The 24,660-nt window shown below is 37.5% G+C and overlaps 1 protein-coding gene across 2 annotated transcripts in view; it reads left to right on the top strand.

Moving 5' to 3' along the window:
- Positions 1-24,660, top strand: part of VPS8 (VPS8 subunit of CORVET complex) — a 247,030-nt gene that overhangs the window by 178,839 nt on the left and 43,531 nt on the right. For both annotated transcript variants that reach the window (XM_059391373.1, XM_059391372.1), the window contains exons 40-44: positions 2,623-2,704; positions 3,128-3,210; positions 12,987-13,067; positions 14,711-14,880; positions 17,713-17,878. In XM_059391373.1, coding sequence (XP_059247356.1) covers positions 2,623-2,704; positions 3,128-3,210; positions 12,987-13,067; positions 14,711-14,880; positions 17,713-17,878 — 582 coding nt within the window. The remainder of the gene's footprint in view (positions 1-2,622; positions 2,705-3,127; positions 3,211-12,986; positions 13,068-14,710; positions 14,881-17,712; positions 17,879-24,660) is intronic.

Here is a 24,660-nt window from a genome sequence, read left to right as displayed (position 1 = left end):
TCTTTATGGCTATTATTACGCCATTGACTGGCTGCATGTGAGAGAAGTCTGTTTGTCTCTCCTGTGTAGAGACACACCCTCTGTTTGTGGTCCCTCCGTCTAACAACTGGTTTCTGCTTCATTTCTGAATAAGTTTCATTATTACAACAGAAATATTTGAATGTAAATTTTATATAAATACTGTCTTGTGTGAAAAATGCTAGACTGATCTTATGTAATACCAAACATTCAATTTGGGGGCTTTTAATGGTGGTTTGTCTTGATTCTCTTTGTTTTGTTTTGTTTTGTTTTGTTTTGTTTTGTTTTGTTTTGGAGAGAGTGAGAACAAAAGCTGTTACCACAGACAGTCAACTAACTAGAAGATTTGAAGCGTTTGGAAGTTTGACAGTAGACTGTTCATAGTATCTCTTTCCAGAAGTTATCATCATAAGACTTAATGTTATGAGTATTTACTTAAAGCAGACTACAGGAAATTGGGCTGTTAATCCTTTCTCAAGTAGAATCTCTGCCTGTCCTACTTTTCTCTATCTGTTTATGGGGCTGCCCTAATACACGGTGATTACATATAACAAAGAGTTTGGCTTTGTTATTATGCATATAATTCCCTGAAAAGGAAGCTGTGTGTTACACAGCATAAGAAAGGAATTCAGGTTTAGTTGTGTTGCTCTCAGGGGATGGTTTGTGTGGAGATCTAATTAAAGAAAAATAATTCCTCTGTGTAGAGTGTGAACGTATCCCATGGCTATTACCTCCACAACCATGCTTCTCCCAGTCTACCATTTATAGTCAAGAAACAGCTAATCTTTACAAAAGTAATTCTTCCTGAATTGTCTGGATTAAATAAGAAAATTTAAAAATTGAAATTTCTAAACATAATAAATATAAAAACAAAATGTATCCCATATTAAAATAAATTATAAAATGTTTTGTATAAATTATAATTTAAAATAAATTATAATTTATACAAAATATTGTATTATATATATTTTATTATAATTTATATAAAATATTATACAAAATAAAATAAATTATACAATAAATAACACAATTAAAATAACCTACACAGAAATAAATAATGTGGTTATAAAAACATGTTAAAAAAAAGGTAAGCTAAATAAAGCTATCCGAGAATAAAATACAGCACTAATAGTTCATGAGTACTAAATAAGTTAAAATTTCAATAAAATAAAAAATTGCCATATGTAATATAGTTAAAACCAGTATCTTGAGAACTTAAAGAAATACATCAAAAGTTATTAGTATGAAATCTTGACCTCATAAAACCTTAAATGGGGGTAGATAAAGGCTTCCTAGTAGAGCTCTTCAGTTGGGAGGTAAACCAGTGGTTACTGGACCTGCAGCCTATTCTTTTTGCCTTCAGAGGCTCCCACATCTCCACTGCCATAAAATTTGTATGGGGTCAAGTGGTGGGGTGCAGAATATGCCCTTTTCTGTAAATAACCACTCTTGTTCTGCTTTGACCTTTCTTCATGGCTCCCAGGTGTTTTCAGGAATATGTTCCTCCCAAGACATAGAATTAACACCTTCTGTAAATGATTGTCCAACAAGAAACCATGTCTGAAAACTTAAAATGTATTAGTTTGATTTTTGATTAAAGGTCCCTGCCCTCCTCCCCCCCAAAAAGGAAGAGGACAGAATTTGGAGTCAGAGTACCAGTTAACTGGTAGTGTGATCTTTGGCAAATTTTTCTAAACTTAAGTTTCTTATCTCAAGTGAAGATCGTGCTTATTGTATAAGGCTGTTACGAAATTGAAATGAGAAAGTTGTGTAAATCATTTAATTGAGGACCCAGCATAATAGGAATAAATAAATGGTGGATCTATTAATTTATCTCTTGATGTGGTTGGAAATGTTAATTGAAATAATGTTAACTTCTACTTCTTGGTCTATGATGACTAACATAATACAAAACAACGCTTTAGAGAGGGAAAACTTTGGACAACCTTTATTCATTTCTCTTGCTTGATGCAGCTAAAGAGAAATGTGGGAGGTGAGGTGGCAGAGGGGCGGTCCTGTGTCCTGTCCTGCAGTACATAGGGTCACTTAGACTTGGTCAGGGGTGCGTGTACCGCACTGTATATGAGAACCCAGCTGGCAACTCGACCGTGTCGCCTTTGAACAGGCCTTGTCCTAAAACACAGAAGATTGCAGTTCCAGGGTCTAGACTTACTGCGGTTTCTTTATTTTCCTAAGGGGCATAGTAAAGATACCTATTGTAACTGTGCTCATTGCTTCTTTATTGTTGTTTCCCTTCCCAGTCAAGTGTTCTATCTTTTGTTTTTAAAATGTTTATAAAACAGGGTGCCTGGGTGGCTCAGGCATTAAGCATCTGCCTTTGGTTCAGATCATGATCCCAGGGTCCTGGGATTGAGCCCTGCATCCGGCTCCCTGCTCAGTGGGAAGCCTGCTTCTCCCTCTCTCACTCCCCCTGCTTGTGTTCCCTCTCACTGTGTCTCTGTCAAGTAAATAAATAAAATCTTTAAAAAATAATAAAATGTTTATAAACAAATGTATGTGAGAGGTACATCTCAACCTGTAAAGCACTATGCTGAAGCCAATCTTAAATATAACAGAGTGCTTTGGTTTCCTCTGACATTGTAGGCACTCTGGTTTCCATTACTGGAGGCAATGATGGCCCCCCAGAAGCTCTCTGGATCAACCGCACCTCATCTGCACCCAGAAGGTAATTACATCATCAAAATCCACCTATACCATCACCAACTTTCATCTGCAAAAAATTATCATTATGATACCTTTTCCCAGTATCATAGTATTAGTGTTTTTCTTAATGAAATTGTTGTATAGTGTTAATCTCATCTTTTATTCAGTTCTTTCTGTTATTAGTGTTTTTCTTAATGAAATTGTTGTATAGTGTTAATCTCATCTTTTATTCAGTTCTTTCTTTCTGGCACCAGTTGTGTCATTTGTCTTGAATAATAGGAGCTTTGTTATTTATCAGCAGTTAACTTTAAAATATCCAACTGGTCCTGGTTAGCCGAGTTTCTAGGAAACTATATAAATCTATTATTTTCCACTGACTTGTAGGAAAAACCAAGACCTCTTACTTTAAACTAACCTTAATATTAACATTTTATTATTATAACAGCTCTGAAATCTCTGACCATGCAAGTTCTAAACAGCATGGCAGCATTTATTGCCCTTCCATCGATCTTGCAAAGAATCTTACAGGTGAGTTAAAAGGAGAGAAAATTCAATGTTGATAAGTTTAAACTAATATTCTAGTCATGTTTATATAACAAATTAAGCTAATGTTTAAATTGGTCTCTAGAGTAATGCAGCTGGTTTTTGTCATTGCTAACTATCTAACTTAACAACTGTCATCCTTGAGCCTTTCCTGGTGCTCCAGGAGTGTGGGTTTTCCTGGCACAGGCTGGGGACCTTCCAGGTGTGTGTGCAGCCTTCACGTGTTCACCAGCATCTGGGGATTCAGATATAAAGGCTTCCTGTTCATATGCTAACTGGGAGAGAATCACCATTTATTGCCAGCGAATTGTGCCTTTTAGATTAAAAAATTATATAATAACCTAAAAATTACATTAATATAGTCATTTCTGAATCATAGGTTGTAACTTAAGTTTTCCAACTCATAAAAAAAATTTTATGTCCAGCCTTCATCCCCTATTCTAATTGTTATCCAACTTTGTGTCCACAGCCTTTGTAGGAAATATCTTTTGAAGGAAGTACCTATTTCCTTCAGCAAAAGGCATGTATGTTCCCAACAAAATTAAAAGAACACCAAAAATACCCCAAGATAAATTTTTCAGAAACTTTGTGAACATTCCTGGGGAAATAGCAGGAATTATCCTTAGAATCCATTTTGTCTTCCTTCATTTTATGCAGCATAGACACACACACACACCCCAAAACCATCAAAAAACAGTACTATGATGCCATTGGTCTTTATAATTCTCAAATGACTTTTCTCCTGTCAAGAATGTCCCTGGCAGCTCTCTTTTAAGACTTGCCAAGCTCCACTTGCATCTGGTATGAAGTGTCTGGGCTTTACTGATACAGACTACTGTATCCCTAAGCTCTCCTCACAGTTATGTATCTGCACACGTCCTCTTTCGTTTGATCCTGAGCATGTGGTGCAAAGTCTTTGATATAAACCACTTCTCTTATGTCCATTTTAGAATACGTTAGTTATAATGTTTTTAATTTAATATAAAGTAGTACTTCCATAAGGCAGAAATACTTTAATTTGCCAAGAAAATTAGAAAAAATGAAATCTTAAGGTCAAAAGTAGCTTCACTTTCAGTGTATACATTTTGCTTTATGTTGAGCTTTAACCACACTTTGGAACATAAATTACAAGAAACAAAAATCAGTTTTTCTCTTGGCAAAAGCAGGTGATTTTTAAAATTTTTGTTTTTTCAAGGCTCCTGACTTTGAAGGCTTTTGATATTAGAAAATCTTCCCTTTATTTTGAGTTTTATTGGCATTTATTTTATTTTTTATTTTTTGGCATTCATTTTCATTGTGTTCTTAGTGTTCTCTACTTTCAGTGGTAGAAAAGGTACGTTCCACCTTCTTTTCCCATGAATCAAGAGGGTATGCTCTTTCTTAAATTTGTTATTTGCACGTTTGTGATTACTGTAGTAATAACTCTACCTTATATTTGTGTAGAGATTTTTATTTTTCTCAAGTTGCTTTCACAGATAGTATCTCAGTTGAAACTCAGAACATTCTCTTCAGGTAGTTAGGGCTACTACAGAAATTTCTGTTGATGAAGGAGGAAACTGAAGTATAGAAAAGCTAGTACTTGGTTTGCTGTTTGTGGCAAAACCCGGGCTACCACAAAAGTCTCTCACATTCTAATTTATGCTGGTTCCTATTATATTGTGTAAGCTTTTCAGTTGTTTCAGTGCCTGGTCTTTTGAAGCGTTAACTAATTTGTTTATTAAATATGTTTCCCTGTTTGGTCATTTCCTATGTAGATGAAAACCTTAGCTCTTGTCCTAAAGAGCTTTTAGGAGAGACAGAAAATGTTCTGATGTAGCTCTTCTTTGGGCTCTAAGCAAGTAATGGTGGCCACCTGAAGGATTATCTGCTGTGAACCCCCGCTAGGGTGATTGCCACTTCATCCCTACATTTTCAGGCCATATGATTACAGTAGGAGCAGCGTCTGACAGCAGGACCCTGACTCCACTAGATTGAGTCAGGGTGAGCAACTGGCCACTAACTGGCCACTAAGTAGGGCCAATCAGTGCCTTTTCCAGGAAATTATAGAACTGAACTTGAAAAGGATGAATGAGCCACTTTTCAGGCCTCTGAGTTATATAAGGTACAAAGTTCAGCAACTGACAGTGACTACTTTTCCATCATGTTGACTGAAATAGTTAAAAAAATCACGGAGAGAAGGGGAAGAGTAAAGCAGACAAACAAAGAGGAAAATAGACAAGATGCATGAAGAAAAGAAGAGAAGACACCAGGAGAAGAGACAAGGCACAGGGAGAGGAGACCACAGAAATCCTGATGGCATTTGAGTCCTTTGTTTTAGTTGTAAAGGCTCACCTCCTTTCCTTTGCTTGGATCCTTGAAACAGCCCAGTATCTTTACAACAGTTAGTTTTTTTAAATAAGTTGAAATGAGTTGGGTTTCTGAATATATCTAGTCAAAGGAGTACCAATAAAAGTATATCTGAAACAGACTGGGGAATTTGGGAAGATTTCCTGGAGGAGGAAATGTCTGAACTGAATCTTAAATAGCCTAAAGGAATTAGGGGGAAAATGGAGATAGGGCTATTCTAAGCGGAGTGAACTATATATACTAAGAATGTGAGGTAAAACATGGTATATTTGGAGGAGTTGCAAGTGTTAAGTATGCTTGGAACATAGGACAAGAATAAAGGTGAGTCACGGAGCTGAAATTTGAGAGACTGGCAGGGACTGTGTTCTTAATTGCTTTGTGAACCATAAGGTAGGACTTTGGATTTAATTTTAACATTAGTAGATTATCATCAAAGGATTTTAAGTAGAGGAATGATGGAATAATGTTTCTCTTTAGAAAAATCATTTATCCAATATGTTATACAGGATAAATTGGAAGAGATAAGACTGAGGCCTAGGAATACTCAAAATGTAATAGGTACTCAAAATTTGTTAATTGCGTTGCATAGAGTGGCTAGGAGAAGATGGATTTGGAGGTTAGTTAGTAGAATCCGCTTGACTTTTTGACGTTTAGAGGTAGGGAAACACAAGAACTCATGTTTCATGTGACTAACAATGAGCAGTGGGGAAAAATGGGACCAGACTTTATGGGAAGAAGTAGAAGTGGAGACATAGACTCGGAAGTTGTCAGCACAGAAGTGGTAGTTCAGTTCTTGAAACTAGGTGAATGTTAGGAGGAAATGAATTAGCGAGAAAAGCAGAAGGCTAAAAGTGGAGTTCTTGGAAACATCTAAGGATCAGGTCTATTTACCCATCTTTATTTACCATTAGAACAGAAGGACCTTCAGAATAAGACTATATTTTGCTATTCTGTCACCATCACCTAGCCGAGAGGTACCTGACATACAGTAGGAACTAAATATTTTTAGAGTGAATAAAAGCCAAGGGTGCAGGAATTCCACTTCTGCCCCAAGTGGAGTAACAGATTTACCCCCTTGCTTAAAGCAGCCAAAAAATTGGACAGAGTATTTGAAATAGTTTTTTTAAAAACTGGGTATCAAGCAGTAAAGGTCATTGATAACTGAGAGACTGGAAACAGACAAGGTAAGCCCTGTGTTTGTCCCACCTTAATGTCTTGAGAGACTTCCTAGGCAATAGTGCAGGGAGGGGATGCCAGCCAGTTTCCAGCATATTCATTGCTTTGAGGAGATGTCGCTGAGAATCAAGAGACTGAGGTGGCCAGAGTTTGCAGGCAAGTACCAGGCAGCTGAACTCTGGAGATGTGCAGAAGGCCCCTTTCTCAAGTGTAAGTGCATGGTATAAGGAAGCTAGCTAGGCCAAGGAAAAAAACACCTGAAAGGATCAGAGGTAATAATACTTGGACGTACACAGAGCCAATAGCAAGACTAGAATGAAGACCTCGTAATGTACAGAACATGAGGTAGAGTACTCAGAAGTACTCAATACTGGGAAGCAGCCCTTGATACATAGCTCCATTCATACTAACAAATCTTAATAGTAAGACCTGAAAGGATCAAACTTACCAAGTAATTTAACTGCCTCCCAGAACAAAGATTAAAAATACTTTAAGGAATACAAAAATATCCAGGACCCAACAGTGTAAAATTTATGGTATATTACATCAAATAAAAAAATTACAAGGTATTCAGAGAAGCTGGAAAATGAAACCCACATATGACATTGGATATTAAAATTAGCAGACAAGGACAACAAAACAGAAGAAAAGATAAGTGAATTTGAAAACCTAGTAATACAAACTATCCAAAATGAAACAGAGAAAAGTGAATTGAAAAAAAAAAATGAGTCCATGAACTCTGGGACAATTTCAAGCAGCCCAGAATATGTGTCCTTGGAATCCTGAAAACAGGGAGTCAGGAAAAAATACTTGAAGAAAAACTGGCTGAATATTTTTCAGATTTATTGAGAACTATTAGCATACAGATCGATAATCCCAAACCTGAGCAGTATGAGGAAAAATACAAGGCCCATCATAATTGTTCAAAATCAGGTTAACAGAAAAACTTAACAGCACCAGAGGAAAAAAAGAGGAACAAAAATAAAGATGGTAACACTTTTCTGTCAAACAGTTTTAACCACTTTGACCTAGTTGACATTTACATATTAATTCTAATGGCAGAAGTCACATTCTTCTCAGGTTATACATGGAATGTTTACTAAGATAGGCCATACTCTGGGCTATAAAGCAAGTGTCCGTAAACCCGTTGTTTTGGATTTTAACCATTCTAATAGGTTTGTAGTGGTCTTATTATTTTAATATGCTATTCCGTAATGAACAATGACTTAGAACACCTTTTTATGTGCTCACTTGCCATCTGTGTATCCCCATTAGTTGGGTCGTGTTTTTTAATTATTGAGTTTTAAGATTTCTTTGTATATTTTTTTATAGAAGTTTTTTGTCAGATATGTCATGCATGTATTTTCCCAGTGGGTGGCTTTTCTTTTCATTCTCTCAACAGTGTCTTTTCATTAAGCAGAAGGTTTTTTAAGTTTAATGAGGTCCACCTTTTCAGGGATTTTTTGTCATGGATTGTGTATTTAGTGTTGTATCTAAAAACTCATCATCAAACCCAAGTTCACCTAAATTTTTTTCCCATGTTCTAGAAGTTTTATAGTTTTGCATTTTACATTTTAGGTCTGTGATTCATTTTGAGTTAATTTTTATGAAAGATGTAAGGTCAATGTCCAGAGTCATTTTTCTACATGTGGATGTCCATTTTTTTCCGGCACCATTTGTTGAAAAGACTATCCCTTTCTTCATTGAATAGGCTTTGCTCAGTTGGCTATATTTATGGGGGTTTATTGCTAAGTGCTCTGTTCTTCTCCAGTGATCTCTTTGCTTGGTCTTTTGTCAGTACCACATTATCTTGATTATTGCAGCTTCATAGTAATTCAGTGTCAGTCCTCTGACTTTGTCCTCCTTCAATGTTGTGTTAGCTATTTTGGGTCTTTTGCCTTTCCATGTAAACTGTAGAATCATATTGTCTGTATCCACAAAGTAACTTGCCAGCTTTTTGATTGTCTTTGTCTGGTTTTGTCTGGGTAATGCTGGCCTCATCAAATGAGTTAGGTGTTCCCTCTGCTTCTATTTTCTAAAATAGATTGTAGGATAGTGATATAATTTCTCCCTAAATATTTGGTAGAATAAACCAGTGAAACCATGTGAACCTGGTGTCTTCTATTTTGAAATGTTATTAAGGATTCAATTTGGTTAAGAGATCAGACCCGTTAATTAAATGTTTCTACATGTGTGAGTTTCAGTAGTGTGTCTTTCAAGGAGTTGATTTGTTCCATCTAAGTTATCAAGTACTCAAACCAGGAGTTTTTATGTCTCTAGGTTTGGGGGTTTTCTGTTTTGTTTGTTTGTTTTGTTTTGTTTTAATCTTGTCCCTTATCATCTTTTTTTTCATTAGAACCAATTTTCAATCCATTGCCAAGCGTTCTCCACTAGAATATTGCCTAGATTATTTCCTGTGTTCCAGCACTGTACAGGGCACATAGTGTCTACTTACTGGGTTTTAGCTGGCTCAGTCATCATCATCAGCAGTTCATAAGCACTTCTGTGTTCTTTATCTCCTTTGACCTCTGTGTACATTAAGCTGGAGAAGTAGTGAGATCCCCATGTTGCTCGTGAGGAAAGTGCTTCCTTAGTCTGCTCAGTTATTAAGTGGCCATAGCTGGAACTTGAACCTAGGTCTTCCAGCTCCAAAGTTGAGGCCTTGCGTACCCAGCATCAGCCCTGGCATACTTCAGATCCACCCCTCTTTACCAAGTCCCCTGGACGGAAGAGAGGGAATGACAGTTTCTTAGACGAGCAGTTGCTCAGATAGATACTGTTTCTCCAGAGAAGATGTTCTCATGATAGGGGTTTCTCCAAGAGCTTCTTGACCTCTAAATGTTTATTCAACTGATGCTTGGAACCCGACTTGTGCAGGCTGCTTCTGTGAGCAGTAGATGGTAAGTTAGTTGGGAGTGTTTTGAAGGGACCATATTTGTGTTTTATAGATTCGGCCTTCCCAGTTTGCTTTTATTGAGCTCTGCTCTACGGCAAAAAGTAATTCTTGGCTTCTGAGAAGCTGTTTGTGACTGTCTTACTGAGGAAATTAAAGCAAACAAATGATTTATATGCTAGCCTGTGGAGGGCATTATTCATATTTTAAAGTAATGCTTGATTAGGAAAGATTTTAATTACAAAACAAACTGCATATATACTACAGTAGGCCTCAGAAAGCAGGAGCGGGGGAAAAGTGGCTGTCACATCTTTTTCTAAAAAGCTTTTTAGAAACCAGGTTTATGTGAAGTACTCATGTGTGCTCTTCTTTTATGGCTTACAAATAAATTGAAGACAAACCTCAGCAGTTATTCATTGCTGAAGCATCTAACGGACATCTTTGGAAAATAATTTGAAAAGCTATTGGATTGCATACATGCTGTGCTAGAAGGCTTGAGCTCCCTTTTGCATTCTATAATTTATATGTTGTCCCAGCATGAGGTAATTTTCACGATTTTGCCTTTAAATTATGCATATTAAAGTGAAATGTACTGATACAAATATAGACATGACCTATAAAGATTTCTTCCTTTTCCCAGAATTTAACCTTTTAAAGACCTTTTACTTTCCAAACTACCCTTGTCAGAAACAAATGAGAGCTTTTCTGTGCTAGAGCTGTATTAGTGTATTGAACGCACATCTTACAGTAGCTGCTATAATACGCTTCTTATGATAAGGTATCAACTGTCCCTTGATACTTTGAGAAATAGGTGTATTTATTAAGAGTTTGACCCAAAGCATAATTGAATGTAAATTCAGAAGCATTAACAAGGATCTGTTTTCATGCAAAAAATAAAAGAAAAAATTATCTCGTGAGTATATGCCAAAGTTGATTTTCTAATAAAAAATTAGTCTGAGATATCTACAGTCAGGCCTTTTGCAAATGGTCTGCACATGTTTGACAGGTACCTTTACCTTAGCTACATGATCTCTACCTGTGAAACAGAAAATGTCCCCATTAAGCTTCAGTGACGGTTTAATCCAGACTTGTAAACGTGCTAATTATTAGTACACAAATACACAGCTTTTCTGTGCCTTTCATTCCTTAAGCATAAGCTCAGCAGCAGGGACCAGGAACCTATGGCAGACAAGCTTTTGCTGCTTTAGAGCACCTGAAATTACTACAGGCTGATTTGGTTAGAAACTGTACGCAGCCAGTCTTCCAGGAGCCGTCGTCAGAATCTAGAAGAGAAAAAGAAGGAAATGCTCAGACTGTGCTCTAAGAGCAGGAAGACAAGATTTCTTCTCATATTTCTGAACCTCTCTCCTATGCTGTTCCTGCTTTACAGTCTTATCTTAACATCTGAACTCACAATTACTTTCAAGGCACCGAGATTTTTTTTTTAAAGATTTTATTTATTTGAGAGAGAGAGCAGGGGGTAGAAGGAGGAACAGACTCCCCGCTGAGCAGGGAGCCCCACATGAGGCTCTATCCAGGGATCCCAGGATCACAACCTGAGCCGAAGGCAGAGGCTTAACCAACTGAGCCATCCAGGTGCCCTAATGCACCAAAATTCTAATAACAACCACTCCCTAAGAAGTAACCAGAAATATTGCCCGTATTTTCCAGCAAACATTAGCTTATTATTTAGTTTATTAGTTTATTAGTTTAGGTATCTATACTTGGGAGACCAGTAAAACATGTTAATTAAAAACGTGGTTTCTGGTGTGCCTGGGTAGCAGTCCTTTGGGGGTCCAACTCTTGATTTTGGCTTGGCTTGGGGTATGGGATTGAGGCCCATGTTCAGGGACTCAGCACAGAGTCTGCATGGATTTCTCCCTTTCCCCCTCCCCACTGCACGTTCCTTCTCTCTCTTTCTCTCTCATCTTAAAAAAAAAAAAAGAAATGGTTTCTGAAGTACCTAGATTCAAATCCCAGTTTATCTGCTTACTAGTTCTGTGATCTTAGAGAATTTTACTTAGCCTCTCTGAGCTTGAATTTCTTGATTTATAAATGTTCTGGAAGGAATGTAATGATGTGGCACATATAAATAGCAGCTATGTTCATTGTTGCTGTAGAGTTGGGCTCCCCTTTTTGGCATGGGAGAGTCATTTATGTCAGACATAACCTCATATTAGAGTAAAGTAATAGACTTGACATACTCAGTTATTAGCAATGTTTTAATTATAATTCTCAGTCTAGCCAAAGGTACAGTAAAATGAGCACACAAATATGCTGATGGAGATAAAAGTTGCATAATACGACTTTGTGGTGGAGCAATTTGGCAGTATATATCAATACCCATAAAAATTCTTCTTTGAATCTGTAATTCCCTTTCCAGACATCTTCTCTAAAGAAAGAATCAGAGATTCAGACCAAAATTTACAACTATACCAGCATTTAACCATCATGAGTGGGATTTGGGAAGGGGGAGGCAAACTTAAATGTCTAACAAGAGAAAATGACACATGGTATTTTCACATTATTCATACTTGCTGATACTGCTCACAATATACTATCATGAAAGTATGTAAAATACTCCTATTCTGTACACTAGGAGATACATCTCTGTCTCTTACCCTTTCTCTCCTTTCCCAGAAACAAGGCTGGAAAACAGTATCAATAGTATTTATCTCTGTGTGGCTGGATTTCAGTTTTTTGTTTCTGTTTATTATTTGTTTCTGTACACTTCAGTGTTTTACAGATTGTACATAATAAACAATTACTTGGCATACTTCAGAGGAAAGGCGGCAGAAGAGAGATTGGGTATCTACATATCTGTTGTTTATCAGTAGGGACTTCACTGAAAAAAGCTTTGAAAAACTGAAAGCTGCTCCTTGGATCCAGAAAGTCTTGTCTTCTAAACTGAAGCGATTTAGTTGTTGGGGCCAGGTGGTGGCCGAATGTGGGTCGCGGGAAAGGTTTGTTGGACAGGTTCTGGTATTCAGGTGAACGTTGTTTTAATGTAGCAGATAAGTAAGGTTGCAGAGAGGGACAGGTGATGTTTAATATGAAGGAGAGGAAGCTTCTTGCCAAAACAAAACCTGGGTGAACTTTAATGAGACTTGAAAAAAACAATGTCAATAAGAGGCTTGTATCACTTAAATTTTATTTATCTTTTCAAAATATTTGTGATGGCCAGAGGGAAACTGATACACATTTCTAGGTAAAGTTCATCAAGAATAAATACTTACTGAGTGTAGAAAAGTATTTGAGTATCCAGCGTTTTCAGATAACATATATTAAAGTAATATTAAAATACCAAGAACAGAATTAAACATTTTTGCAACTTTTTTGTAATTAGGATCCAGTTTATGGAAAAGGAAAACTTGGAGAAATCCAGGGACTTATTCTGGGAATGTTGGACACCTTTAACTATGAACAAGTAAGCTGTTTTCTGTTTCTAAGACTGTCCTAAGGTAAAAAGAAGCTATTTCTTTTTCTTTGCAGCTATACTTTTTCTTTAAAAATTCCTGTCCATTTAATGGAAGTTTGGTAGCTTGAAGTGTATGCTTTTTAAAAAATTTTTAAATCCGTTGGCCTTAATTAATACACACACACGCACATACACATACACACATAGATATTCTAGAATGTGGAAATGCATCAGACTTGGATTCATTTTATTCGTTTGACTCAGCAATGGAACAGGTTTTTGTTGTTGTTGTTGTTTTTTCCCAAATGAAATGTGTGAGAAACTTTCTGGAAAAATAATTTAATGCAAAGATGTAACCCATGAAAAGAGTCAGCCTGAGTATAGAAAATTAAAGGAAAAAAATTCCTTGTCTTTTATTAAACATTCTGAAGCAGATAATTACCACTAACCAAAAATGGTCATTGGTTTTCCTTTAACTCAGAACTGTCTATAGCTTAATTCTCTGTGGGAACCAGCATGGTATACAGATTTTTTTCCTTACTATAGATCAAAGTGACTCATGAAGCCACCTAGGAAAAGCATCATTTGGGCATGTTAGATACAATATCTGCTTTTTCAATAACCCAAGAGAAGTAAAGAAAAATTGGGGTGACAGGACTTTTCTTGGGGTGTTTAAGAACTGTGGCTTTGCTCAGTGTGCCCAGGGGAACAGACAGCCCTGCAGGCATGGACTCTGTGTTAGCAGAAGGGAAGCTGAGGGCAAGGTAGGAAGTTTTTGCAGACTCTTCAAAGAGGAGAAAAGATGGGGTTGATTGGAGAGAATTACAATGGTAAGACCGTTAGATCTAAAAATTCTGCATTATAGATAAAATTAAAAGACTAGCAAAGAGGATGGGCAGTATATCTCCCCTTTGGGACTGCACATTTAAATGATATATATGAATGTTGAAAATTAGATAGTAGGAAAACAATACTTTACAAGCACCCAGAGCCTTAAAATGACTTAATGTGATAGCTATGAAAATGTCTTTATGTGACTTACTGACAGATGTCGCAGTCTTAAGTAGATTCAAATGACTTGTAAGTGATCAGGAAAATGTGATCTCTCTGCCCAAGGGAGATGAAAACTGAGTAATGGCCATTAGCTTTTTCATTGAAAGGTTATTTGAAATATTGCCACAGATGCAGTTTCTATTTAAAAACAAACAAACAAGCAAACAAACCACACAGCATTTTTTGGTTGTTCGCTAACACTTTGAGTCATTCAGAGGGAACTTATTATAGAAATATAATAAATAAACAGGTTTGGGTTTATCTAGTCATTTGAAAGACATCAGTACTGAATTAAGCCACAGAATGGCAGAGCGCACATTTCTCAGTAGAAACTAATGACAGCCTTTTAATAAGTATTTTGAGACTCTTAATGTAGGCAGTTGTCATTACTTGCACGTCAAAGTTAACCACTTCAGTCTTGGAGTATTTGGTGTTTGTTTTATCAGTGTTTTGCCTTCATAGTATATTCTAACTTCACCGTTTGTGGTTGAAAACTCAACAGTGCCATTCCTCCCTCACCCTCTCTTTCTCTTTCACTTAATCATTTGTCTGTGTGTGTGTGTGTGTGTGTGTGTGTGTGTTCTTTTGGTCTTTCATAGACCCTGCTGGAAACAACTACTAGCCTTCTAAACCAAGATCTCCATTGGTCGTTGTGTAACCTGAGAGCTTCAGTCACCAGAGGACTGAATCCCAAGCAGGATTACTGCTCTATATGTTTGCAGCAGTACAAGAGACGCCAAGAAATGGCTGATGAAATCATTGTCTTTAGGTAAGCAAGAGAAAGGAAATGTTATACAGTATGGTGTGTGACTTGTATGGTATTACCAGGCAGGGATACACGTGAATACATAGCCCCAAGCAATCACTCTAGCAGTGAACAAAACGAGGCAAAGTTCCTGTCATAGACCTTAACATTCTGCATAGGAGTTGGGGGAATATATGGGTGGTGACAATATAAGATGGACTCTGGACCCAAACTTTTTGAGTTCAAATCCTGATTCTACCACTTACTACCCATGAGACTTCAGACATGTTATTTAATCTCTTTACTTCTTAGTTTCCTCATCTGTAAATTGGGATAATAATGACCTTGTCCTTAGGGTTTTGTGAAGATTACAGGTGTCATTGTGCTGACATATAGTAAGCACTATGTAAATGTTATAGCTTCTATTATTATAGACATAGGATAATTGGTAGATTTGATGGTTGGAAAGGGAAGAAGTTCTCATCACACAAAGAGTCCATTCTCAACACATGTTTATTGAGCTCACAGTGTACGCCAGGCACTGTTCAAAGGGATAGGGTACAACATGAACAGAACAAAGGATCTGTTCTCATTGAGTTTATAGTCCAGTGGCAGGGATAAACAAGTAAAATGCCTGCTAGTGACTATGGTGGAAAAAAATAAGACCTGCTAAGTGAGAACAGTGTATGGTATATAGGGTGATCAGGAAAAGCATCACTGATACGGTGACTTAATAACAGACAATTTAAAAATTAATAAAAATGTAATAATACCATGAATAAAATAACATACGGTGTAAAGGAATGTTGGGAGCTACTAATATCCAAAGAGTAATTAGGGAAAGTCTCACTAGTTTAGTGACATTTGAGTAAAGACCTAAGGTAAGTGGCCAAGCAGTATCAGGGAGTGGGTGCCCCAGGCAGAGAATCACCAAGTACAGAAACCATGAGACTAGAGCGTAGTCCGTGACTTGTGGAACAGTGAGTAAGTGGGCTTGTGTTGGCAGAGCTGAGTGAAGGAAAGGGAAGATGATAAGAGATGGCTTCAGAGGAAGAGCAGGCCAAATCATGTAGGATCTGGGTCATTATAGAGAGTTAAAGTTCTACTCTGAGATGAGAAGCCATTGGATGGTTGAGGATAGGTTTGACATAATCTGGCCTATGTCTTAAAGTACCACTTTGCTGTGTTGAGAATGAATTACAGAAGGTCAGAGGTGAAAGCAGGGGAGACCAGTTAGGTTATTGGAGTAATCCAAGGGAGAGATGGCCCAAGGCGGTACTAATGAAATAAGAAGTGGTAGGATTTTGGATATATTTTGAAGGTAGAGCTGATAAGACTCTTTATAGATAGGATTTGAGGTGTGAAAGAAAGAGAATGGTCAAGGATGATGCCAAAGTTTTTGGCCTGAGGGCCTTCCACTCAGGTCATGTTGCCAGGATCCTGGGATGGAGTCCTGCAGCAGGCTCCCTGATCAGTGAGAAGCCTGCTTCTCCCTCTCCCACTCCCCATGCTTGTGTTCCCTCTGTCGCTGTGTCTCTGTCAAATAAATAAATAAATAATCTTAAAAAACAAACAAACAAAACCCACAAAACACATTTGTGGCCTGAGCAACTGGAAGAATGTAGTTGCTTTTTATTTATTTTTTTTATTTAATTTGATTTTATTTTATTTTGATGTTCCAAAATTCATTGTTTATGCACCACACTCAGTGCTCCATGCAATATGTGCCCTCCTCAATACCCACCTCCCACCCTCCCCCTGCAAAACCCTCAGTTTGTCTCTCAGAGTCCACAGTGTCATGGTTTGTCTCCCCCTCCAATTTTCCCCAGGTCTCCTATCCTCTCCATCTCCTTAGTTGCTTTTTATTGAGATGTGGAAGGTTGGATGAGAACCATGCAGTAGGGGTAGAGCAGAGTGGAAATTAAGAATTTGGTTTGGGGGCGCCTGGGTGGCTCAGTGGGTTAAGCCGCTGCCTTCAGCTCAGGTCATGATCCCAGGGTCCTGGGATCGAGCCCTACATCGGGCTCTCTGCTCAGTGGGGAGCCTGCTTCCCTCTTTCTCTCTGCCTGCCTCTCTGCCTACTTGTGATCTCTGTCTGTCAAATAAATAAATAAATAAAATCTTTAAAAAAAAAAAAGAATTTGGTTTGATGTGTGTTAAGATGCCTGTAAGACATCCCATCCGCATATAGGTGGTGTGTTAAAGCTATGGTACTGAAAGTAATCACCAAAGGAGCAAAGCGTAGCTATAGAAGAGAAAGAGTAGAGAAAGACTGTAGAAAAGAATTGACTTCTGAGGTGGCCCAACATTTCAGGTTGGAGAGTTAAGGAGGACTTAGTATAGATGACTGAGAATTCTATTCAACACTCACTTCTGGAAGGCTCATTTAGTAATCAACAGGGAATTTCTTCTTACAGATAGTGTAAGAATTTACTGTAGCACTGTCATTTTTGTAAATAATCAAATCACCACTGTTGCCTTGGGTTTGATGAGGCAGACCACTCATGTTGTCATCAAGCTACTTGAATCATGATTTTCCCCAATTGCGTTTTTTATACTATCTAAAAATATGTCATGATTTGAGAAATGAACAGAAGTTCAAGTTCTCTCCCAGGTGGTTTGTAATCAGATTACTGTGATTCTGTTGCTACTCACAATGTAAGTGTACAGATATGTGAGTCCAGATTTTAGAAGAGAGGACAACAAGAAGTAAATTTCCTTTCTTCCTAACTGTACCATAGTCCGTGCATTCCAGCTTATTAGAAATCTTTATCACTTACAAATACACTCTAACGTAGCGTAAGTTTGTGGCTTTTATGATGAGAAAAGTGCAAATTGGTTGCCTTCATTTTGCAGCTGTGGCCATTTGTACCACTCATTCTGTCTACAAAACAAAGAATGCACCATAGAGACCGAGGGGCAGACGAGATGGACCTGCTACAAATGCAGCTCAAGTAACAAAGTAGGGAAATTAAGTGAAAACTCATCTGAAGTTAAAAAGGGGAAGACAGTCCCATCCCAGGTAAGACTTCTTTTCATGACAAGATGGAGTTAGTCTTTTCTTACCGATGTCTTGCAGGCCTCGCCCCATTTTTCTTCTAGGCCTCCACAGATTTTAACTCATGGGTATCCAGTGCGTGTCATCTGCTCAGCCCTGTTCAGTATTTGAAGACCCTCTCTTCTTTGCCCCACACTGAAAAACAGGGACTTAGGAGCAAGAGAAGACATTTTCTGCCCTTAAAAAGCATAAGAGCTAGTTGAACAGAGGGGATGTACCCCCATGAGCCCGCTGAGGAGCCTTTGACCAAGTACAAGGTCAGTAAGTCCAAACACTGTAGTCCTCATTAGTAGCTGTCCTCATAGTAGCTGTGTGCTGAAGAGTGCAGAGCTGTCACTCTGAAGTGGGGCCAGCAGACAAGGTAAGTACACACGTGCTCTGTACATAGTTTCCTCAACTGGGTACCTCTCTTCAAAGAACGTCACACAGTCATGTTCATTTGAGAAATAGGCATTGCTTTTGGAGTCTGACTAATGGAGTACATACAACTTATGCTTATTTTACAGCCTTTCTTTTCTTCTTAAGCAAGCAGTAGTGCAGTTGAACTCCACTGCATACTAGCTTTTGGGACAACAGAACTTGACAACATGAGGGCCCCAGTGTGGAGGAGGAGCAGTTGCTAGCTGCTTTGACTTGATCATTATTCTGTTCTCGATTTATTTCCTCTTCAGAGAGAGAAGAGATGTCGCATTTGCTGTTTCTTGCTCCGTCCTCTGTGCCCCCTACCCTGGAGTTGGCCTTAACATCACTTCGTGAAAAGTTGAACCTGTTGATTTTCTGTTTTATCAGCTTTCAGTGCCATTTTAGAAGTACCCAGAAAAAAAAAACTCTGCCTTAGCTTCTCCCAAATAACAGTTCAGAATTTTTATACTCTGTTTGTAAGCATTCATTTTTGTTCATCCAGTGTATATGGAACAGTATGCCAGGCACTGTGCTGAGTGCCAGGGATCCAGCAATGACAAGACATTTTGTCTTGTGGAATATATAACCAGTGAAGTTACAAACAGATTTTGAATTAGTATTCTCAAATTCTTTCTGACACCAAATATATGGTATTTTTTTCAACACCAGGTCATACACTGATTCTATCAATACTCTGGACATCAGCTGGGTGTCCAATAATTTACTAACAATGCTAACTACCAGGAGTTAGCATCAGATTCCACAGGTTTAAGGATTCATTCACACAAGACTACCCTTACTTCAAACATCACTTGCAAATGGAATGCGCCAGTTACCCACCCTTCTTTCTGACTTGGCAGACTCAGAAGTTCCCAGAATCAACCCCCCTGTATTTCGATAATTCACTAGAGCAACTCCTAGAACTTATGAAAATGCTTTACATTTACCTGTTTATGAAAGGATCCAGCTCAGGAGCAGCCAATATATTATATTTTTTATATTTTATATTTTATACATATTCTTTTATTATTATGCCACAAGTATTTGCAGATTAACTGTGCTGTAAGAGCAGGTAATAAGTGGACTTAATCAACATGGGAAATCACAGAAGGCATCCTGAAAGTGCCATGTTAGCTGCCCTGAAGGAAAATGAGAAGTAAGCTAGACAAATTTAGGTGCAGTGGTAATTAGAATGAGGGATACTCTAGGCCAAGGAAACAATATGGGTAGAACTAACATAGCATCTCTGCTGTGAAGCTAAACATTGAGCATGACTGGATCAAGAACATGAGAGAGTGAGTGGTATGAGATAAGGCTGCTGTGGTATAAAGGAATCATATTAATTGCTCTGATGATTGTACCAGAGAAACGGGGAGGGTATGGTGTGCCGGGGTGGCTCAGTCAGTTAAGTATCTGCCTTCAGCTCAGGTCATAACTGACCACAGGGTCCTGGGATCAAGCCCCATGTAGGGCTCCCTGCTCAGTGGAAAGCCAGCTTCTCCCTCTTCCTCTGCAGCTCCTCTTGCTTATGCTCGCTGTCTCTCCTTGGCAAATAAAATCTTATTTTTCTTCTAAAAAGGGGGGGATTCAAACGGGTTTTAAGGAAGGAATGATATCTGATCAGAATAGCAATTTCTTCCAGAGCAGTATTCTTAGAGTACTCTAACTACAGGGTAAAAAATGGATTGAAAGGGGAAGCAAGAACAGATGTAGAGACCAAGAATATTGACGTAATTTAGAGGAAAGAAGTGATAACTTGTGTTAGAATGATAGAATTTGGGATGGGGAAAATACTATGTATTTGAGATGTGTTTGAGATGTGCACAAACATCGGAATAATTAATACGGTCCCTGCTTTCCTCACCACCTGCATCTCAGGCCACCCCCTTTTTACCCTCTTATCCAATCACGCTCAACTTCCAGTTCCATGCTCTTTTCTGCTTCACAGCATTTAACTGAGAGAGAAGTTACCAGGATTTGATGATAAATGTGTTGGATAGAGCCCGTAAGACAAAGGGAGGAGTCAGAAATAGTACCCAGATTTCTTACTTAAACAGTTGATGGATGATGGTACCATTTACTGAGATAGGAAGCAGTAAACAAAGAACAGACTTGGGAAGAAGAGAATTCATTGTTGAATTTAGAGACTTTGGCAGGACTTTACATGTAAAGATGTTGAGTGTGGTTTCCAGATTGAAAATTTTATTAACTAGTCATCCAGAATGCTTCCAAGCTGAATCCAGATTCTTATGCAAATTATTAAGTCACATCTTGGGGCATTTTAGTTGTTGTTTTTTTTTCTCTCTTTCAGTTGTATCCTATTCATGAATGAATTGTATTATCTAATTGTTTGGATATTACCAATTGTTTGGATATTACCAATTAAATTTGTCTTTCTAGATAGTTACAAGCAGCTAAAAAAGACCTTTTTTCTTTAAAAAAAAATAAAATAAAATTGTGTTTTATCCATGTAATTACGTATTTTAATACATAATTTTCAAACGTAAAATTTACGTTCCATGAGTTTTGACAGTCACTTTTACAATCAATCAACTCTTGGGTGTCTCCTGTATCTCTTTGTAGTCAACCTTTCCCCTACTCTTTATCCCTGGCAACCACAGATCCATTTTGAGTTCTTTTTTATTAGGCTACAGGATAAAGATTGGAGTTTATTCTTTTGCATGTGGTTAGCCATTGAACTGCCTTTGTATCTTAGTCAAAAATCCATTGACTATGTATGTTTAGGTCTATTTCTTGATTTTGTATTCTTCCAGTGGTCTTTATATTTATCCTTTCTCCAATACTGTGTTTTTTTAGTAAATGTGAATATCAGGTAGTATGAGTCCTCCAACTTTATTCCTACTAACATTTGACTATTCTAATTCCTTTGCTTTTCCATGTAAAATTTTAAATCAGCTTGTCAATTTCTACCAAAAAGTCATGCTGGGATTTTATTGGGATTGTGTTAGATCTATTGATTGGTCAATTTGGGGAGAGTTTATGTTTTAACAATATTAAGTCTTCCAGTCCATCAACATGGTATATCTATCAATTTATTTCAATCTTTATTTATTTATTTCACCAGTGTTTTATAGTTTTGGGCATGTAAGTCTTACATGTTTTATTTCTAAGATTTATTTCTAAGTATGTAATGACCTTTGGTGTATTGTATATTTTATTGTTTTATATTTTGTCTTCTAATTATTTGTTGTTGGAATATAGAAATGCAACTTATTTTGGTATATTGACCTTGTATCCAGGGACCAGTGACCTTAAAAAGCTTACTTGTTAGTACTAGTATTATTTTTTAATAGGTTCTTTGGTATTTTCTACGTAGACAATCATATCATATGCAAATAAAGACTTTTCTGTCTTCTTTTCAATCTTACACCTTTTATTTCTTGCCTTATAGCATTGACCTTTGGTATAGTGTTGAATAGGAATGGTGAGAAGAAACCTCTTTGCCTTGTTACTGATTTTAGGGAGAAGATGTCAAATTTTTCATCAAGTATGATGTTAATCACAGACTTTGTGTGTGTAACCTTCTTATCATGTTTTAGGAAGTTCTTTTTTATTCCACGTTTGGCTGAGAATATGTTCCTAAGTAGGTGTTGAATGTTGAAGCCATTTATACTGCACTGGTTGGCCTATACCCAATTCCACATACCTCAGACAGTGAAGAAAGACAGTACTCTCTTTCACTGACTTCTTACCTTCTCTCAGAGCACCTAGAAAGGGGGAATTCTCTTCAAATTGGACCTACATGTCAAAGGCAGCTTTATTTCTGAAGCTATCTGAGGCTTTCCTATTCTGGAAGGAAAAAGAGATGACTCAGCCTTTTCATTGTGGAGGAAACTCCAGTAAGATTGCTGGTCAGATCCTTTTGGAAATCTTTGTTTGATACTTCCTAGTAAAGAAGCAGTGATTCTTGAATCATATGAAGTAATAGTTCTCTAATGAGAGCTATTTGGGATTTCTTAAATTTTCTCCTAGCTGTCTGTGTCTCTTGTTTTTGTTACTAAGACACTGTAAAAAGATCTAGTGTATTGGTAACATAAGAAGGAAAGAGACAATGAAATTTATCAAACATACACTGTAGATGTGTTTACCCTAATCTTCACTATTTTACGAGGGTGATATGTTCCCTCTTTTACAACTGAAGGAACTATTTGCAGAACAGAGAAGGAAGGCCAGTATTTGAACTCGGTTTGTGCAGGACCATCATCACCCGCAGTTTTCCTGCCTCCAGCCTGTTCTATTTTTAGCATTTTGGCTTTCTTGAAACCTGGTAAGACCAATTTTTAAAATACCTCCATACCATATTGGCTGTGCTAATTAAGATTTCTTACCATGTGTGAGCCATTCCGTTTTTAATTATAAGAAAATTTAAAATGAAAATACTAGGTTTGTATTTGATAGCTTTTATTAAATGAAATTTAAATAAAGTTCTACTTTGGGGCGCCGGGGTGGCTCAGTAAGTTAAGCATCTGCCTTTGGCTCTGGTCACGATTTCAGGATCTTGGGATCGAGCCCCACATTGGGCTCCGGCTCCATGGGGATGCGTCTCCCTCTCCCTCTGTTCCTCTCCATCCTGCTCGTGTTCTCTCTCTAATAAATAAATACAATTTTAAAAAAGAAAGAAAAGAAAGTTCTCCTTTGTTCACTTAATTTCCTTTGAAAACTCTCCCAGCCCTGGTCATTAAGTTTCAAGCAGTGCTTGGAGGAGAAGAGAAGTGAGGGCCCGCCCCAGTGACTCCAAAATCAAGCTGAGGTTATCTGTCAGCTCCCACTTGTTGCTCGCTACTACCAGGAGGCACTGAGTGCACTTGAACCTTCTCACTGCCTCTGTAACAAGATCTTTCAGTCCAATCAGCTTTTTGTTTCCTTCTTTTCCAAGACTTGTGATAATTTTTCACTTGTTCGGTTTCTGACTCCAGCCCAACAAAATGCAATAGTTACCCTCAAAACTGTGGCTTTGGTGGATGAGGCCTGTCTTCTTGCTGCTCCCTACCTCATTTCTGTTTTGCATAAGTGGTCAATATATATAAACAAGAACTCTGTCATATTAGTTGCCTCCCAATAGCATGTGTGCACAGACTTGATAGGGAGTTATTCCCCCAGAAAGCCTACTCTCCTTTGGAATAGCTACTTTTATTTCTTATGAATGGGAAGAATGACTCAAGTTTCCTTCTTTCCTTCCTTATCTCCTCACCTTGCCTTGGGTTTACAATAGCTCAATCTGAAATGTTTAGACCCATAACTAAATCTTGCAAGTCTGTCTGATTCTCTAGTTTGATTTCAGACAAACTACATTGGAGAAATAAATTTCAATTGAAGTACTTATCAGTCTACTGTATTTTCTCCACAAGTGTTGTTCCCATATGCTATATAATGTAATGTAATGGTTTTCTTAGATTATTTGTTTACTCCTATATTAAATTTATAGTAGCGAATAACCATCTTCATTGGCACTGGTGAGCAATAAGAGAAATTAACCTGCGATTCAATTTTAAAATAATTGATCAACAGGCAACATGTGAATTCAAGGAAACATAATTGAAGATTTACTAAATTATAGTTTTAACATTATATTATTAACAGGGCTTAGAATACTTGAGAGCTGGTATTAAGCTAACACTTTTTTATTTAGATGTATTTATTTTAGAGAGAGAACACGTGAGCAGGAGAAGGGGTGGAGGGTGAGGGAGAGAGAATCCTCAAGCAGGCTCCCCACTGAGCATGGAGCCCAGTGAGGGGCTTGATCCCAAGGAACCCTGAGATCATGACTGAGCCAAAATCAAGAGTCAGACACTCAACCAACTAAGCCACCCAGGATACCCCTAAGCGAACACATTTTATGTGCCAGAAACATTCAAATTGTTATTCCTTGTAAAACTTTTAAAAAAATAAATAAGTATTTAGAGATTCATTAGAAAGTTTTATAACCTATTGCTTGGTATTTTTATAGGGTTGGATAAATCACCTCCTGTTGGTAGAAAGGCATGTACATTAGTCAAATATCAAAGGCCCCCCCCCCCAATTAAGAGGTAAATATCTGAGAAGAGGATTGGAAATAGCCACCTCCTCCTCCTCTTTTAATAATCAGAACAGAAAAGAATTAAATGAAATAAGCTGATACTTTTATTGGCACTTTGAGTTGGTTTTATTTCTTGATTTTTAGAGTTGTCTAAGAAAATGTTTTATGTTTTGGAGTAGATTTATAAATAATGTCAGAGAGAAGTATTTATAACTTCCAAGAAATTATTCAATAAATGACATTTATTTATGCTCACTGGTCATAGTTTTCTTTTTTTTTTTTTTTTTTTTTTTTTTTTTTTTTTTTT

Source organism: Mustela nigripes, chromosome 2, assembly GCF_022355385.1.
Source record: "Mustela nigripes isolate SB6536 chromosome 2, MUSNIG.SB6536, whole genome shotgun sequence".
Lineage (NCBI taxonomy): Eukaryota > Metazoa > Chordata > Mammalia > Carnivora > Mustelidae > Mustela > Mustela nigripes.
Note: the sequence above shows the minus strand (reverse complement) of the source record. Positions and strands in the feature narration are given on the sequence as shown.